The 18,155-nt window shown below is 38.1% G+C and overlaps 2 protein-coding genes across 3 annotated transcripts in view; one reads left to right on the top strand and one right to left on the bottom strand.

The window, feature by feature from the left end:
- LOC139750411 (uncharacterized) overlaps positions 1 to 12,673 on the bottom strand; it is a 158,511-nt gene extending 145,838 nt beyond the window's left edge. The window contains exons 1-2 of the mRNA XM_071665178.1: positions 12,366 to 12,673; positions 4,606 to 4,761 (exon numbers count right to left, since the gene is read on the bottom strand). Of these exons, the coding sequence (XP_071521279.1) occupies positions 4,606 to 4,761; positions 12,366 to 12,585 (376 nt within the window). The 5' untranslated portion in view covers positions 12,586 to 12,673. The remainder of the gene's footprint in view (positions 1 to 4,605; positions 4,762 to 12,365) is intronic.
- Positions 12,674 to 13,027: 354 nt separating this feature from the next.
- Positions 13,028 to 18,155, top strand: part of Tmep (Transmembrane endosomal protein) — a 139,397-nt gene continuing 134,269 nt past the window's right edge. For both annotated transcript variants that reach the window (XM_071665170.1, XM_071665169.1), the window contains exon 1: positions 13,028 to 13,222. The gene's annotated coding sequence lies outside the window, so the exon portion shown is untranslated. The remainder of the gene's footprint in view (positions 13,223 to 18,155) is intronic.

Raw genomic sequence — 18,155 nt, 5'->3', positions numbered from 1 at the left:
GCCTGGATATGGATAGGGAGCTGTGGTTTTGGTGCATTACACATGACAGCTAGTGACTGAGTGAGTGAATGTGGCCATTTTTGTCTGTTTTTCTGGCACTGTCTTGCTGAAGCAGGGGGTAGCGATGCTGTTTCCTGTGGGACACAGTAGCGCATGAATGGATGAAGGCAAGCAAGTATGAATATGTATTTGTGTATATATATATATATACGTCTGTGTATGTATATGTATGTATATGTTGATAAGTATATGTATGCATGTGCATTTATGTATATATATGTGTATGTGGGTAGATGGGCCATTCTTTTACTGTTTCCTGGTGCTACCTCGGTGATGAGGGAAATGGTGATCAAGTATAATAAATAAATAAATAAATATATAAAAAATATGTATATTGATATGCCGATCACACTAGTCCGTGATGACAATTATGACGAAATCACAATTCAGTACAATTTCATATAATTTTACTGAACATGTAACTTTTGTATACACATGGCACAACATGCTTCATGAAGACAATCTGCCTCATCAGGTGCCAACAATTCATAAAGTTTTTAAAATCATAACACCACCACAAAAATTCCATCTCTTCTCTGCCATTCTAGATGACACACTGGCCTGACTGTTAAGGGGAAAGTGAGGGATGCCATGTGGTTAAAGGGGGTTGTGTGGAGGGGGTTGGTCTGTGTGTTCAACTATTATTCTTAAGTTATTATTCCTTGATAATTCTTTCATAATATTTTGATCAATTAGAGGATGTGCTTTGAAGTTTCCTTGGGACAAATTAAAGTTCTTAGCTTAGCAATTAAGATTCAGTGACATTACAGATAGCAAAATCAGAAGAGGGGTACAATGTGACTGGGTTGTTAAGGTCTACAGGGTGATCGTTTTCATGACAGAGTCCAGCTATCACATTTTTGTGGTCATCCCTGCATACTGAATGATGGAGCCAATAGCATCTCTCAGTTACCATTTCGCCAGTCTGGCCAATGTATACATTGTTACATGCCTTACATTTGATGGCGTACACACCCAATTTTTCTATAATTTTTCCTACTCTTAATTAAGGTCCCATTGATTGTGTTATTGTACTGGAGGGCAACATCAAAAACACTGTTTTAAGTACCTGTCTTACTTAGCTAAGTTAGGAAGGAGAAAAAGGCAACATTAAACATTTAGACCACCATTTTTCACATTTTTGTTAATTTTCCCTCTTTCTTTCAAACTATTCGCCATTTCCCGCATTAGCGAGGTAGCGTTAAGAACAGAGGACTGGGCCTTGAGGGAATACCCTCACCTGGCCCAATTCTCTGTTCCTTCTTTTGGAAAATTAAAAAAAAAAAATGAGAGGGGAGGATTTCCAGCCCCCCGCTCCCTCCCCTTTTAGTCGCCTTCTACGACACGCAGGGAATACGTGGGAAGTATTCTTTCTCCCCTACTCCCCTACTAGATGCATAAAATGTGTTCCTAGCTTTCCAGTAAGCCTTATTCACAAGCCACCTTAAATATCATAACTCTTGTTTCCTTTCAAACTCCATCACTTTACTTTTACTTGCATTACCTTCAATTGCCTACACTTTAACATAATATAAAACACACTCACTTCCTTCTGCAGCTCCTCTTCACTCTCAACAAACAATGCAGAATCATCCAAATACAGGATTATCATTAGCCATGATACTTTAACACCATACTCTATCTCTGCCCCATCTTTTCCTAGTTTTGCTTTCATCTTTCTTATCACTCCATTCATATAAGTGTTAAGAAGCCACAGTGACATCACACAGCCCTGCCTCACACCCACATAAATGAAACTTTCTCTCATCTCTCCATCCATTCTTACACAAGCATTTGCTCCATTATAGAAGCTTTTATATGATCCAACAGCTGTCCCCTACACTATATACCCATGATGCATCCCATATAGCATTCTACTCAATTCTGTCATAGGCTTCTTCCAGATCCATAAAAGCTGCATTCAGCTTTACACCTTTCGCTAGATGCTCACCTTTTGCTGGATTTTTTCCAAACTCATTCTCACGACAAAAATCTGATTCACACATCCCTACCTTTCCAAAAAAAAACCTAGCTCCTCACTTATTCTGCATACAGTCACTTTCACTATTCTGTCAATCAACACTCTTGCATGCACTTTTCCTGGTACACTTAGCATACTTATTCCCCTATAACTGCTACATACAGCCTTAGCACCTTTTCCTCTGAATAAAAGAAAAATAATTGCTTTCAACCAATCCTCAGGCACAAATTACTGCTTCTGTGCACCCACTCTTATCACATTTGCTCCTCAATACTTAAACATTTCAGCTGTAATCCAACCCCTCCAGGTGCTTTTCCTATCTTCAACCTTATCATTGCCCTTTTTACCTTGTTTAATTAATCATGCTATTAGAATTGTTCTAAATTTGCTAAAGATTGTGATCCCAATTACTGCATTTAACATGAATATGCATTAACTGACATAAAATCTGTGAGAATAAGCACATTATCATTCTTGATAATATACACCTCTCCCTTCAAAAATCTGTTCTCGGATATGCTACTTCTCAATTGTTATTGTTGTAGCTCATTTATCAACAATATAATTCAAATACAATAAAAATCATAATATTTTTGGAAGGCTTTGCTGAGATGAGTGTAGAATCTAGAGTTTGAACATTCCCCCCATCACATATGATATGGCCATCAAATGAGTTATCTTAATTCTGTGCTCAATGCTGTAAAAAACATTTAAACAATACAAATGTCTTAAAAGTGATGAAATTCACCATGCAATATTGCACACATTATGAAGTTGGTTTTCCATCACTACATCCTTCAATATCTATTCTGGAAGATCAAGAATGACTTCTGCAACAGGATGCTACAGACAAGGATGCTAAACTGGATTCAACTAGTTTTTTTTTATGTTGAAGGCTCCAGTCACATATAAAAGTCCACATCAAGACCAGGCCTTAATTGAAATATAGAGAGGATTATGAAAGGGAAAAAGAAGAGACATGGGAAAGTATTTATGAATTTTGGAGGAAGTGAAAAACCTTTCTTTTAAAATGAGCCAGGTCACAGTTATTGGGAATGACATGAGAAGGTGGGAGTTCCAAAGCTTTGAGGTGTACGGAAAGAAACAGTTATCAAAACGGCCCGCCATGAGTTGCCAATGACCACACAGTAATTATGTGATGCAGTAGCTTCTGTAGAAACCCCTTCAATGAAAGCACTGAGGTAGTCCAGAGAAGCTCTGTTAATTTTTCTCCCAGAATATTTTGAAGAACCAGATTACATGATTCTGCAATCCACTCTTAGGCAACCAACTCTTAATACTATAAAAAGCAGGCTGTATATGAGGAATTCAAACAGTGATCCACTGCTAAATGCAGGCAAAGAATGCTATCCCTTATCCCAGAGAAAAAAGGAATGTGCTAGGAAATCTATGGTTTTTAGAAATGAACCTTGAACAGCTGCAGCAAACCTCCAATCTCCTCAACAAAGATGATTCATGTACCTGAATCTCAGAAAAGTCCAACAAACATACCAACAACACAAACCATGCATCTCTCTGTGATGTCTAAACTTCACTGTTATACACCTGAAGGACGAATACATCCAACTATGATGAAAAATAAAGAACGAATGAATGAATGAATGAATGAATAAAGGCAGACAGTGTGAATTGTGTGCATGTGTATATATGTATGTGTCTGTGTGTGTATATATATGTGTACATTGAGATGTATGGGTATGTATATTTGCGTGTGTGGACGTGTATGTATATACATGTGTATGGGGGTGGGTTGGGCCATTTCTTTCATCTGTTTCCTTGCGCTACCTAGAAAACGCGGGAGACAGCGACAAAGCAAAATAAATAAATAAAATCTTTTATACAGAATTAGAAAATTTTTTGCTCTTTCACTGTTGGTAGAACAAGGCAATTGCAATAGACAGCAACAGTAAAGTAAAAGTAAGATACTACGGTCAGGATAATTGCCTAAACTGTGAGCAAGATCCTAACATTAAAGGGTATTAGATTATGCAGTACAACATACATCAATCTCAGACCTCTTGCATGAAAATCCACATAAAACTAGATTCTTTCCATGACAATGATTATTTTTCCTTTTGACAGAAGAAAACTAGAAAATATTACAGGCACCAGACTCAGGCTGACATATAAGTCATTTATATGAAAATCATACAACCCATATGCCTGATAGAAAACAGGATCAGAATGTGAGACCAGATTCAAAACCTGATACATTAACAGGGTAGCCCTATATGCTACTCACTGTTTACACCTGAGCCACTGCATTCCCATCTGGGTTTGTGCTCACAAGATCTCACATCCAATTGTTATGGCCTACATGGGACTAATTTCTTTCTAATTTACATTCAGTCAACATGAAAACAATGGAATTAACTGATAATATATAAAGTGCAAAAAAGAAAATTTATTTCATCCTTATTTCCAAGAGAATAAACAGTTTGGTGGGAGACTTTAAAACATACAGATGACATAAAATGCCTAATCAAAATTATAGTCAACTGGGTATATTAAGTACTCAATATGAAGAGCATACTGGTACTTACCATATGCTATGTGACCAAGAGATTGGAGAGATATGTTTTCTGAAACTGGGTGTAAAGGTACAAGATCAACTGCACCAAGTCTGGGATGAACTCCTTCATGCTTACTTAAGTCTATTAACTCATAAGCAGTTTTGCATGCTGCTTCTACACAAGAACCTGAAATGTGTAATCACATCAAAAACTGAAATGATAATAAATAGGGAATTCAGTACACCAGTTGATAACTTCCCAGGGCCCATCTTAAATCACAGCTTAAGCTAACAGCAATTCTACTGTTACAAAACACATAAGACTATTACCAACCCATCGGTAGTAAAAAATTACCAAAATTTTTCAAAAAAATATAACTAACATTAATGATTACTGCAACTGGATGTTCAAACATATGTCTGAGCCATTACAGCCATGTACATAATCTGACTGCAGCAACATGTCTCTTGTTTGTCATAAACAGAAATGTGCACAAGCTGCTATGTTCCAACTTTTAGATTCAGCTACTTTCAGTAAACACTTGTTTTCACCTATACAGTTTGATGTGTTATGGACACTAAGTCAAAAATAAAGGGCAAAATGCAATTACAGAGGATCTATGTGAATAGTAGTGGCTTGGATGTTCTCCCATCTTTTTAATGAGTGAATGTGGATCACCATGAAAACCTGTCTATCAATAAAATTCCAAACCTTCAACAAGTGTAAGCCACAGACCCTCAGTGGGCTTTACTGTGCTTTGAGATTTCTTAAACTTATTTGGGGGGAACAGTCATGTTCTTACAGAAACACATCTGAATATCTATAAATGACTATACTAATACAAATATAATGTCAAATGCAGACAATCTCAAACGATGGAAGTACAATACTGCTAACAAATGCTTGGAGCTAAACCTGGGCTTGATTCAAACTAGATGGAGAAGAACCTTAGATTTTCCTGTTCTTTCACTCCTGAGGAAATTATAACAAATATCCTAGACTAAACAAACACAGAAGATTTTTTTCATTACTCAGAGTGTGAGGATCAAAATTAATTCTGAAAACAAAAAGGAAACTCATTGCAGGTTCAAAGTTTTGATTATCAAAGGAATTGTGGGTAGGTTTACTAATAATGTGGAGATAAGGGTAAAGATTTGTAGAGGTTTTCCAAAAAGAGGAATCAATGTCACTGAGAAGAGAGTGGTGAGAGTAAGTGAGTTTGGATATGAGACTGATGAAATACCAGGAGAGATTGATTGTAGAATGGGAAAAGGTGAGAATAAATGAAGCAAGGAGAGTGGGTGAGGAATGAGAGGTATTTAGGGAAGAAGTGATGGCACGTGCAAGAGATGCATTTGGCATGCAAAAAAGGTAGGAGGTGGACAGATTAGAAAGGGCAGTGAGTGGTAGATTAGGTAAAGTTGCAAGTGAAAGAGCAAAGAGAGGCATTTGGGTGGTACTTACAAAGAAGGAATGCAAATGATTGGGAATGGATAAGAGAAAGCAACAGCTCGAGAGGTAAGTGCAGGGGTTAAAATGGAGGGCAAATGAGAGTTGGGGAGAACAAGTATCAGTAAACTTTAGGGAGGATAAGATGTTTTGGAAGGATGTAAATAATGTACAATAGAAAAGAGAACAAATGGGAACATCTGTGAAGGGGAAAACAGGTAGTGATGAAGTGAGGAGTGAGTACTTTGAAGGATTGTTAAATGTGTTTGATGACATAGAGAGGCAGATAAAGGGCATTTTGGTAGGGGTGGTATGCAAAGTAAGGAAGTTATAGAGAGTGGTTTAGTGAAGAGAGATGAGGTGATGAAAGCCTTACATTAGATGAAATACAGCAAGGCAACTTGAGTAGATGGCACTGCAGATGAATCAATTAAGAAAGGGCGTCGGTATGTTGTTGATTGGTTGGTATGAATTTTCAATGTAAGTATGGATCGTGGTGAGGTGCCTGAGGAATAGGAAAATGCATATGAAGTGTCATTACATAAAGGCTAGGGAGATAAAGGTGAGAGTTCAAACAACAGAGGTACAAGTTTGTTGCGTATACCTGGTAAGTTGTGTGAGAGGGTATTGACTGAGAAGTTGAAGGAATGTACTGAGCGTCAGGTTGGAAAGGTGTCAGCTTTAAAGAATGTGTGGGAGAAATACTTATATTATATTTACTATTCATTTATCATACTCTGTCACTGTCTCCCGCGATAGCGAGGTAGCGCAAGGAAACAGATGAAAGAATGGCCCAACCCACCCAAATACAAATGTATATACATACACACCCACACACACACACATATACATACCTATTCATTTCAACATATACATACACAGACATATACATATATACACATGTACACATTCATACTTTCTGCCTTCATCCATTCCCATCACCACCCAGCCACACATGAAATGGCACCCCACTCCCCTGGTGCACGTGCGAGGTAGCACTACGAAAAGACAACAAAGGCCACATTCGTTCACACTCAGTCTCTAGCTGTCATGTGTAATGCACCGAAACCACAGCTCCCTTTGCACATCCAGGCCCCACAAAACTTTCCATGGTTTATCCCAGACACTTCACATGCCCTGGTTCAATACACTGACAGCACGCTGACCCCGTTCCAATTCACTCTATTCTTTGCACGCCTTTCACTCTCCAGTTTGTTCAAAATCTTTTTCACTCCATCCTTCCACCTCCAATTTGGTCTCCCACTTCTCCTTGTTCCCTCCACCTCAGACACATATATCCTCTTGGTCAATCTTTCCTCACTCATTCTCTCCATGTGACCAAACCATTTCAATAAACCCTCTTCTGCTCTCTCAACCACACTCTTTTTATTACCACACATCTCTCTTACCCTATTATTACTTACTCGATCAAACCACCTCACACCACATATTGTCCTCAAACACCTCATTTCCAACACATCCACCCTCCTCTGCACAACCCTATCTATAACCCATGCCTCGCAACCATATAACATTGTTGGAACCACTATTCCTTCAAACATACCCATTTTTGCTTTCGGAGATAATGTTCTCGACTTCCACACATTCTTCAAGGCTCCCAGAATCTTCGCTCCCTCCCCTACCCAGTGACTCACTTCCGCTTCCATGGTTCCCTCCGCAGCTAAATCTACTCCCAGATATCTAAAACACTCCACTTCCTCAGTTTTTCTCCATTCAAACTTACCTCCCGACTGATTTGTCTCTCAACCCTAATGAACCTAATAATTAACCTTGCTCTTACTCACATTTACTCTCAGCTTTCTTCTTTCACACACTTTACCAAATTTAGTCACTAGCTTTTATATATGACATTTTTTCTTGTATCTTCCCTGATGATGCGATTATTACATGAAAGTGCACTTGGGAACTTATCGTGTTTCATTTCCCCGTGGAATTAGAAAAACAAATGAATTTGTATGTGGCATTTTTGGATCTGGAGGAAGCATATGGTAGGGTTGACAGAGATGCTTTGTGGAAGGTCTTACTAATATACAGTGTGGGGGATAAGCTGCTAGAAGCAGTGAGAAGTTTAATCAAGGTTTAAGGATTGTGTACTAGTAGGAAGAGAGGGGAGTGAATGATTTCAAGTGAAGGTTGGTCTGTGGCATGGGTATATGATGTCACCATGGTAATTCAATTTATCTATGGATGGGGTGGTGAAGTAGGTAAATGTCAGTCTTGGAGAATGGTGCAAGTTTGTAGTCTGTGGGGGATGATATGGCCTGGTATGTGTCAGCTGTTTGCTGATGACACAGCACTGGTGGTAGATTCGAGTGAGAAACTGCAGAAGTTGATCACTGAGTTTGGATGCGTGTGTGGAAAGAGAAAATTGAGAACAATTGTGAATAAAAGCAAAGTTATCAGGTTCAGCAAGGTTGAGGGACAGGTTAGCTGGGTGTGAGTCTGAATGGAAAAAAAAACTTGGATGAAGTGAGGTATTTTAGATATCTTGGGGTAGACATGGCAGTGAATGGAATCATAGAAGTGGAAGTGAACCACTGGGTGGGGGAAGGGGCAAAGGTTCTGGGAACACTGAAGTTTGGCAGGGTTGAGGGACAGGTTAGTTGGGGTGTGAGTCCGAATGGGAAAAAATTGAAAGAAGTGAAGTGTTTTACACATCTGTGGGTGGACATGACAGCAAATAAAACCATACAAGGGGAAATGAGCCATAGGGTGGGGGAAGGGCAAAAGTTCAGGGAATGCTGAAGAATTTGTGGAATGAGAGAACGTTATCTTGGAGGGCAAAAATGGGTATGTCTGAGGGAACAGTAGTCCCAACAATATCATATGGATGTGAGGCATGGGTTATTGATAAGGCTTTGCGAAGAAGGGTGAATGTGTTGAAAATGAAATGCTTGAGGATAATATGTGGTGTGAGGTGGTTTGTTCGAGTAAGTAATGAAGGGGTAAAAGAGACGTGTGGTAATAAACAGAAAGTGACTGAAAGAGCAGAGGTGAGTGTGCTAAAATGGTTTGGACAAAGGGAGAGAATGAGCGAGGAAAGGTTGACAAAGAGAAGGTGCATCAGAAGTGGAGTGAACAAGAACAGTGAGACAAAACTGGAGATGGAAGGGCCTGAACATGCAGGAGGGTTAAAGGCATATACAGGAGAGAGTGAATTGGAATGATGTGGTATGCCGGGATTGATGTGCTATCTGATAATGAACTGAACCAGGGCATGTAAAGCATTTGGGGTAAACCATGGAAACATCTGTAGGGTCAGCTTGTGGATAGGGAGCTGTGGTTTTGGTGCATTACACATGGCAGCTAGAGACTGGATGTGAACAGGTGTGGTCTTTCTTCATCTGTTAATGGCACTACCTCGCTAATGCAGGAAACGGTGATCAAGAATGCTATTTTGTGTGTGGTGGGGAGGCGAAAGGAATGGATATGGACATGTGTATATATGTATATGTCTGTGTATGTATATGTATGTATACGTTGATATGTATATGTATGTATATGTACGTGTGTGGGCGTTTATGTATAAACATGTGTATGTGGATGAGTTGAGCCATTCCTCATCTGTTTCCTTGCGCTATCTCGCTAATTCAGGTTATATATCATTTCGTGTGGTGGGGTGGTGACAGGAATGGATGAAGGCAGCAAGTATGAATATGTACATGTGTATACATGTATAAGTCTGTGTATGTATATGTATGCATATGTTGAAATATATATGTATGTATATGTGCATGTGTGGTCCTTTATGTACATACATGTGTATGTGGGTGGGTTAGGCCATTCCTCGTCTGTTTCCTTGCGCTACCTCGCTAATGTGGGAGACTGCAATTAAGTTTGGTAAAGTGTGTGAAAGAAGAAAGTTGAGAGTAAACGTGAATAAGAACAAGGTTATTAGGTACAGTAGGGTTGAGGGTCAAGTCAATTAGGAGGTAAGTTTGAATGGAGAAAAACTGGAGGAAGTGAAGCGTTTTAGACATCTGGGAGTGGATTTGGCAGCGGATGGAACCATGGAAGCAGAAGTGAATCATAAGGTGGGGGAGGGGGCAAAAATTCTGGGAGCCTGAAGAATGTGTGGAAGTCGAGAACATTATCTCGGAAAGCAAAAATGGGTATGTTTGAAGGCATACTGGTTCCAACAATGTTGTATGGTTGTGAGGTGTGGCCTATAGATAGAGTTGTGCGCAGGAGGGTGGATGTGCTGGAAATGAGATGTTTGAGGACAATATGTGGTGTGAGGTGGTTTGATCGAGTAAGTAATAATAAGGTAAGAAAGATGTGTGGTAATAAAAAGAATGTGGTTGAGAGAGCAGAAGAGGGTGTTTTGAAATGGTTTGGTCATATGGAGAGAATGAGTGAGGAAAGATTGACCAAGAGGATATATGTGTCAGAGGTGGAGGGAACGAAGAGAAGTGGGAGACCAAACTGGAGGTGGAAAGATGGAGTGAAAAAGATTTTGAGTGATCAGGGCCTGAACATGCAGGAGGGTGAAAGGCGTGCAAGGAATAGAGAGAACTGGAACGATGTGGTATACTGGGGTTGACGTGCTGTCAAGGGATTGAACCAGGGTATGTGAAGCGTCTGGGGTAAACCATGGAAAGTTCTGTTGGGCCTGGATGTGGAAAGGGAGCTGTGGTTTCGGTGCATTATTACATGACAGCTAAAGACTGATTGTGAATGAATGTGGCCTTTTTTGTCTTTTCCTAGCACTACCTCGCATACATGAGGGAGGAGGGGTTGTTATTTCAGGTGTGTACTCTAACTTTCTAAAATGGGAAACAGATATATATATATATATATATATATATATATATATATATATATATATATATATATATATATATATATATATGTATATATATATATATATATATATATATATTATTTTTATTTTTTATTATTTATATATATTATTTATATATATATATATATATATATATATATATATATATATATATATATATATATATATATATACTCCTGACGAGTTAATGGAAATGACCAACTGCAAACAGTTGGTCACAAAAGGCTGCATTCTCTTGAGAGCAGCTGGGAGAGGTAATGTCATCATCTACACTGAAAAATCCCAGAAGAAAGGGTCCTCAACCTACACTCAATAGACAAGGAAGACTGTAAATCAATACCTCTAAAATCAAGACAAAATGAAAGAAATACCTTAAAGATTTGGGGCTCAAGTCTGTTCAACAATCTGCCTGCAATCATTAGAAACAACACATAATGTATGATGGAGGAATTCTAGAATGCAGTGGTGGCTACTAAGGCACGCATGCCATAGTTTCCAACAACTTGTTCCACCAAGGGTAATCAGTTGACAGATGCACATGATCTAGTTCATCAATTGTGATGAAAGAGGTACCACTGGATTCCTAACACTCCCTAGATCTGATACTTAGTGAGATGTTTTAGAGTTACATCAACAATCATAAGTTCTCATAAAGTGGGCACGGCTTTGAAATAGAGGAGAAATTGTGAGGTAAAAGTACTCTTTATCAACAGTTGAAAGTGTAAAGAATCCAATGGAACTACTTTCGTCATGTCCACAAACTACAGCACGAATAGGAGAGATGCCTATAGCACTCCAATGTCATTTTCTAGAACACGAATATGAGGGATTTGCATAGCACCCCAATGTCATTTTCTAATGTTTGTTTAACCTGATGAGCTATCTGCTTCTCAAATCCCTTTATTAATTTCCTGGTAATCTGCGTAAATTTGTTCATCCCTAGTATTCGAGTATCTAGTCCATAATCTTTCTTTTCTTTTAATTTTGGACAGAGCCTTACAATTCAAAGGCACTTGGTGATTAGCACCTTTATTTCTTTTTCCCGTCTGGTGGATAAGTCTCTTCGGGATCACTTCTATTTCTTTTTCTCGTACATTTCTAAACTTATTCCATTATTCGTGGACATTACAGTTATCAAATTCTTTTTCCCAATCTAAATCCAACATATCCTCTACTTTATCATAATTTCCCTTATCATACTTATATCTAATTTTCTTAGCAAAGTCAATTTTTCCATTTATATTACACACTAGTTCTATAATTGAATGACCACTTTGGCAAGGTAGCCATTTTGCAAACAGTTTTAATAACTTGAGACTCAACTGATACAGCACAAAAATCTGAAACTTATTTTTCACAAGATCTGAAACCAATTCTCCAAAACACACTTCAAAATCAAACTACTGGAATCACAACTAAGAAAAGTTTAACTAACAATATCAAAGTGACTGCGTTTCATTTACAAGTTACACATATCTAGTTAATTCCATGAAATAAGTATAAAGTATCTGCCTACCAATGTTATTTTCATTCGAGACTATTGTGATGACTGATCTGTTGTAGTCAACATCTTGGAAGATATTCAAAACAGTGGCATTAATTGCCCATTCCGACACAGAGGGTGCTTGAATGGGTGGATTGATAGTTGACAGGGCTGCTTTAGCAATTTGCTCAACTATACCATAGCGTCGCCCCTCAGAGACGTTCAGCATGCATGCTACAAGTTGTCTGGACATGATTTTGTGATTCAGATTGAGATTTTTTGATCTTGTGCCAGGCGCTGGATCACGTTTCCCCAACTGGGCAATATTTGTTTATGGTACACAGCTGATTACTTTGTCCGAATGCTTTTACATGATTTTGTTTGTAATATAATAATTGTTGTCACAATATTTTAAAAGTATTGTAGTAGGTTCTAGGTTATATTATTTTAATTGATAAAGAAAAGTGAAGTTAGAGTACATAGAAACCAATCAAAGAAAAAGTTCTTGATAAGGAGAGCAGACACCTCAATATTTAGTTAACAAGAGGATAAATCTATGGAAGATATGTTCATTCTTAATGCATGACGTAGAATATTATCATTATAACGTAATATGAGACTAAAGAATTTTGACAGCATAATTTATTTGGTGATAAGGATAGTCGCGCATCAGGGTTCACTGCGCATGCGTTCCTTAGTGCTGACAACATCGCCATTGGTGAAGTGTCAGGAAAATTGTAATCTTTGGGTTTCATCACATTAAGACAGTGAGAAGTTCATGTGTGTGCGTGTAATTGTGAGAGTGAATAGTGTTATGTGCTATGTGTTTCACCTTATTAAGTAATAGTAAGGATAGTGTACAAGGATAGCGATTTGCCCAGTGAAATTTGGTAAGTGGAAATTTGGTTTTGTATCCATCTGTTACCTGAGTCAGTCTTAGTTACTGTCTCCATTTTTCCCTATTTTCTCTTTTCATTAATCCCCCTCATGTTTATGTTGTTAAACCTGACAGATAATTACGTTGCGTTCTGCCTTTACATTTGAAAACAATACGAGGGTAATTAGTCCACAATGACAATATGGTATTTATTGACCTGTCAACGTCTTCAGACAGTTGAAGGTATTGGTCATCAACATTGAACGGCTCGTGCTATAAATCGACTTTTATTTAGGTGCACCATTGGTAATACCTGATATAAACAGGTTAATGGACGAGATTATCCCCAACACTTTACTATTTGGTTGGTAAATGTCAAGTTTTGCGCGACATTCCTATTAACTCGGTGAACTGAGTGATGACCGTATGTTTTGTGAAGACAGTGCTGTGTTTAGAGCATTATAGTTCATTCTGTGCCTTTAACTATGTCGATTGTTGAGAGGAACATGAAAATTAGGAGAAATGTTTGGTCGATTAATGTAGAGGAAGTTGAAATGTGTATAGTAAATGATCAGAATCCGTGAAAATAAATCTCACCAAATCATCGTGAGATGTGAAAATAAACTAGACTTTTACCACATGAGGAATGGGTCCTTTATGGGATATCAGGCTGTGGAGTGAACGGGTACATACTCTGACGTCTTTCTGACATCTGTCAGCAGCTGGGGCAATGCTCACTTGAGCTTGTCTAGTATGTCAAGAACATCGAAAATCTAGATAAATCTGGGATGCTAGAGTTGATATCTACTTATTTGTGTTTCACCAACTAGCATGGTTACGGTATGTAACACATATAAGACAAATGGTAATCACTTTAAAGTATGTAAATGCACCTGGCCATGAGAAAAAATCATGAGAGCAAGTGTTTTGAGAGCAATGATATTAGAGAGATAGTTGGTAAATGGGGAGTGCCTCGAGTAAATGAGAATGGAAGTTATCTTGTGGATGTGTTTGCTGAGATGGGTTTATTCTTCACAAACATCTTTTTTCAGCACAGGATGACCCATAAGTATACGTGGGTGAGGAATGAGAAAGAGAAGAGCAAAAGGGTTTGATTGACAATAAGGCTGTGGATGAATAGTTGAGAAAGTCTGTGCTAGCTGCTGGAGTTGGGAGAGGATTCTTCGGAGACTGACCGTTTCACAGCACGTATGGGGGTAAGGACCAGGGAGAAGTGAGGGTATGGTGTAAGGGAGAATGAGGTAAAAGTATTGACAAGTGAGAAGATGAATCAGAAAGAATGCAAGAAGGAGTACGAAAGGAGGGTGACCTAAAGTTTAGACAGAAGTGCATTAAATGTAGAGATGCAGTCATGTGTGAATGAGGTGTTTCTAAGTTTTAGAGAAAGATTGTTAAAGGTTTTTGAATTAGTTGAATATTGGACACAAGATTGTGAGATGTAGGAATGATAAGGGAAATGCATTGTGGATGGGTGATATTAGAAATGATGTGGAAGAGAAGAAATAAGCATATAGTAGATTTCTTGAATTAGTCAGTGGTAGTTCAGCAGAGGGAGAGGGAAGAATATAAGATTCGTAAGTTGAATGTTAAGAAAGAGTAGATGAAGACTTTGGATGAAAGTGAAAAGTTTAGGGAAATATGAAATTTTACTGGAATTAGGTGGATGTAAGAGTAGAAATGTTCATGTGAGACGTAAGGAAGTTGCTGAATCAAAAGGAGGAAGGAGTATTTTAAAGAACTGATAAATATGGGAGGAGGTGAGGATCTAGTTGTGACATATATGGGTATAGAGGATACAAGTGCAAGGGCCTATAGCATGAAGGGAGGTAAAAAGGGCAATAATGAGGCTGATGGTAGGAGTGGATGAGATTACAGCTGAAATGCTGAAGAATGAAGGAGAAAGTTTGATAGACTGGATGCATCTGATATGTAATGTAACATGGGAACGAGAGTTTGCGCTTGAGGGGTAGGTGAAAGATATCATTGATCCTTTACTCAAAAGTTACTAAGGAGTATGCAGCAATTACAGGGGAATAATTCAGTTGTTAAGTATACCAAGAAAAGGGTATGCAAGAGTGTTGATTAATATGATGAGGAAAGTGGCTGAATGCACTGAATGCAGAATTAGTTAGGAGCAAGGGGTTTTATGAAAGGTAGGGGAGGTGTGGATCAGATTTTTGTGATGAAAATGACTGTTTCAGAGTATCTAAAGAATGTTAAGAAATTGTATGCAGATATATGGATCTGGAAAAAGCATATGACAGAGCTTTATGGGATGTATTCAGGATGTTTGGGCTATGGAGGATAAATGTTGGGTGGTGTGAAAGCCTTCAGTAGAGTAGCAAATGCATACATGAGATTAGATGGAGAGTTGAGCAAAAGTTTCAATATACATGTGGGTGTGAGGCAGGGCTGTTTGATGCAACCATGGCTTTTTAACATATATGTGGATTGAGTATTGAGAAAGGTGAAAGATAAACTTTGGAAAAGGGTTGCAGAGATAGAATGTGGCAGTCAGCTATGATGGCTAGTGACAAGCCTTTTTTGCAGATGATGCTGTGTTTTTTGCTGAGAGTGAAGAGGAGTTGCAGAAGGTTGTAAATGTCTTCTATGATGTGTATAAGTGTAGGAGATTGAAGGTAAATGCAAGTAAAAGTGAAGTAATCATGTTTGAAAGGAATTGATTTATAGATTTTTCGAAACCCTGTACAGTGAAAGAAGAAATTTTCCAAACCATGTTATAGATATAGGGGGAGAAAGACAGGAAGAGGTGGGAGAATTTCAGTATTTAGTAGCTATCTCGGGTACATTTGGTGATATGGAAGGAAAGATAAAAGCAAGAGCAGTCAAGAATCCAGGCTGTGGAAATGAGTTAATTGTGAGAAGCATTGGATATGACAAAATGGAATGAGGAAGAAATGAGGGAGTGTATGAGAGATGTGGTATGGCAGGGAATGCAAAGGGAATGAATTGTGAAGTGGTAGAGTGGGGAAACATAATACTTTGAGATGGTTTGGGCATGTGAAAATAATGTGAGATAGGAAATTTACAAGGAGAGTGTATGATAGTACCAATGAAGGTGGTGTCAGAGGTAGACCATCTGTGACATGAGGAAGTAGAGTGGAAGAATACTGGTGGGAGAGAAATGGTGGAGGAATGTTTGAAATAGTGTATGTGAGGGAGTTACAGGTTTAAGTGGAGACTTTTTGCCTTAGCCACGCCCTAGATTGGAGTTCCTAGAGGGAACAGGCATCAGAGGTAAAGATAAATGGATAGGTAGATAGAATTTTCATTTTGCCCTCATCATGAAACTTCATTGAAAATATCTTAATATGACATTGATAACATCCCTACAAATATGGCTCAAATTTTGGGATTCTGAAGTTTGCTACCTCGGCCAGTCTCTGAGTTCACCCTCCCCTAAGGTTTTGCTGGAAGGCTAAAATCTAGTATGGCTAGAGACTGAGGGTGAATGAATGTGGCCTTTGTTGTCTTTTCCTAGTGCTAACTCGCATGCACGTGAGGGGGAGGGGGTGCCATTTCATGTGTAGCAGCGGGAATGGATGAAGGTAGCATGTATGAATATGTACATGTGTATATATGCATATGTCTGTGTAATGTAGTGTGTAGAGAATACAGTAAGAAGTGCGAAGCATAATTTGGAGTTATGATTTATTTTGTGATGTTGATTTAAATAAAGTAATATGTATGTGAGAATTACGAGTACCAGGGAGGTAGGATGTATCTTCATTAATTATATGGAATTATATGAAAGATCTTCCATAGAGAAATAATGTGTAACAACCCCATTTTAAACAAGTAAAACAAAACGGTAGTTGTTTCATGTTACCACCGCTTCCCAGTTTATTTTAGAGTAATTACTTTTGTAAATTGAGGTGTTTGGTGTGCTGTGTTCTTTGACCCATACCAGGTTCAGCATAGGCCTAGGGGGAGGCATCTGCTTGGAAGTTTGTTCTTGAATGAAATTTCAGGATTAATATCTTGTACAATGAAGCTTGTTGGATTGATTTTGGTCTTAAGTACAAAATTCTGTCATTAATTATGGATTTCCAGTTTGTTTCCTTCATCTTGAAGGCCAGATATTTCTGCAATCTTAGTGCTCAGAAAATTGTGAGAGTTGCATTTGTTGATGGAATGGGGTCTTTTATTGGACCAGTTTTGCTGTTTTCCTTAGCTCCCTATTAGCCTACAGCTATTGATATCTCAAAAATAAAAGCTGCTCGTTTTTTCAGTCCTTGAACGTTATATATCTTGTAAGTGGGTAGGTTATGGAAAGGAAATTTTGGGTTAAGTACTTTAAAGAACAAAAATCATACATATTAAGAGTGCAAGAACCAATCAAAATGTCATCCAGCTTTTCCCAGGGATAGCTCCTTTATTATTTGTATTTTGGTCTTGCTTTATATTGTACATTGTATTGAATTCCATATTTGTATATTTTTCTTCTTTAGAGATTTAGAATAGAACCTTTCAAAAATTGCTTTGTTTTGCATGAAATTGGGAAAGTAAAAGTTTGGAAAAATTTTGGTCAAAGCAATTGTATTGCTTTGCCATAAAGAGAACTCTGTTCCTTTGGAAGAAAAAATCATTAGATATGTGTATGACCTCTTATGTTCAGAGATTAAAAGTTCAGAAACCTCTATAATCAAATCATGTCAGGCCTCAAGGCCAAATCCCAGAGATCAGAAAATTCTCTGATGTTGAGAAATTTGGATTGCCTGGGAGTAACATTTTTATAGTCTCATGTGCTTTCCATTCTATAATTTAGTATCTGTGTACTGCATTCATTACCTCTTTGTTTATTTGAAGTGTTATTGTTTATTGTTTACAAGTTACACATCATTTCTGCTTGTTCATTCAAAAATTCAGAAAGGCACAGGTCCTAAGGAATCCAAATTTTAGAG

This window comes from Panulirus ornatus, chromosome 9 (genome assembly GCF_036320965.1).
Source record: "Panulirus ornatus isolate Po-2019 chromosome 9, ASM3632096v1, whole genome shotgun sequence".
Classification (NCBI taxonomy): domain Eukaryota; kingdom Metazoa; phylum Arthropoda; class Malacostraca; order Decapoda; family Palinuridae; genus Panulirus; species Panulirus ornatus.
This window is presented reverse-complemented; position numbering and strand designations above follow the sequence as displayed.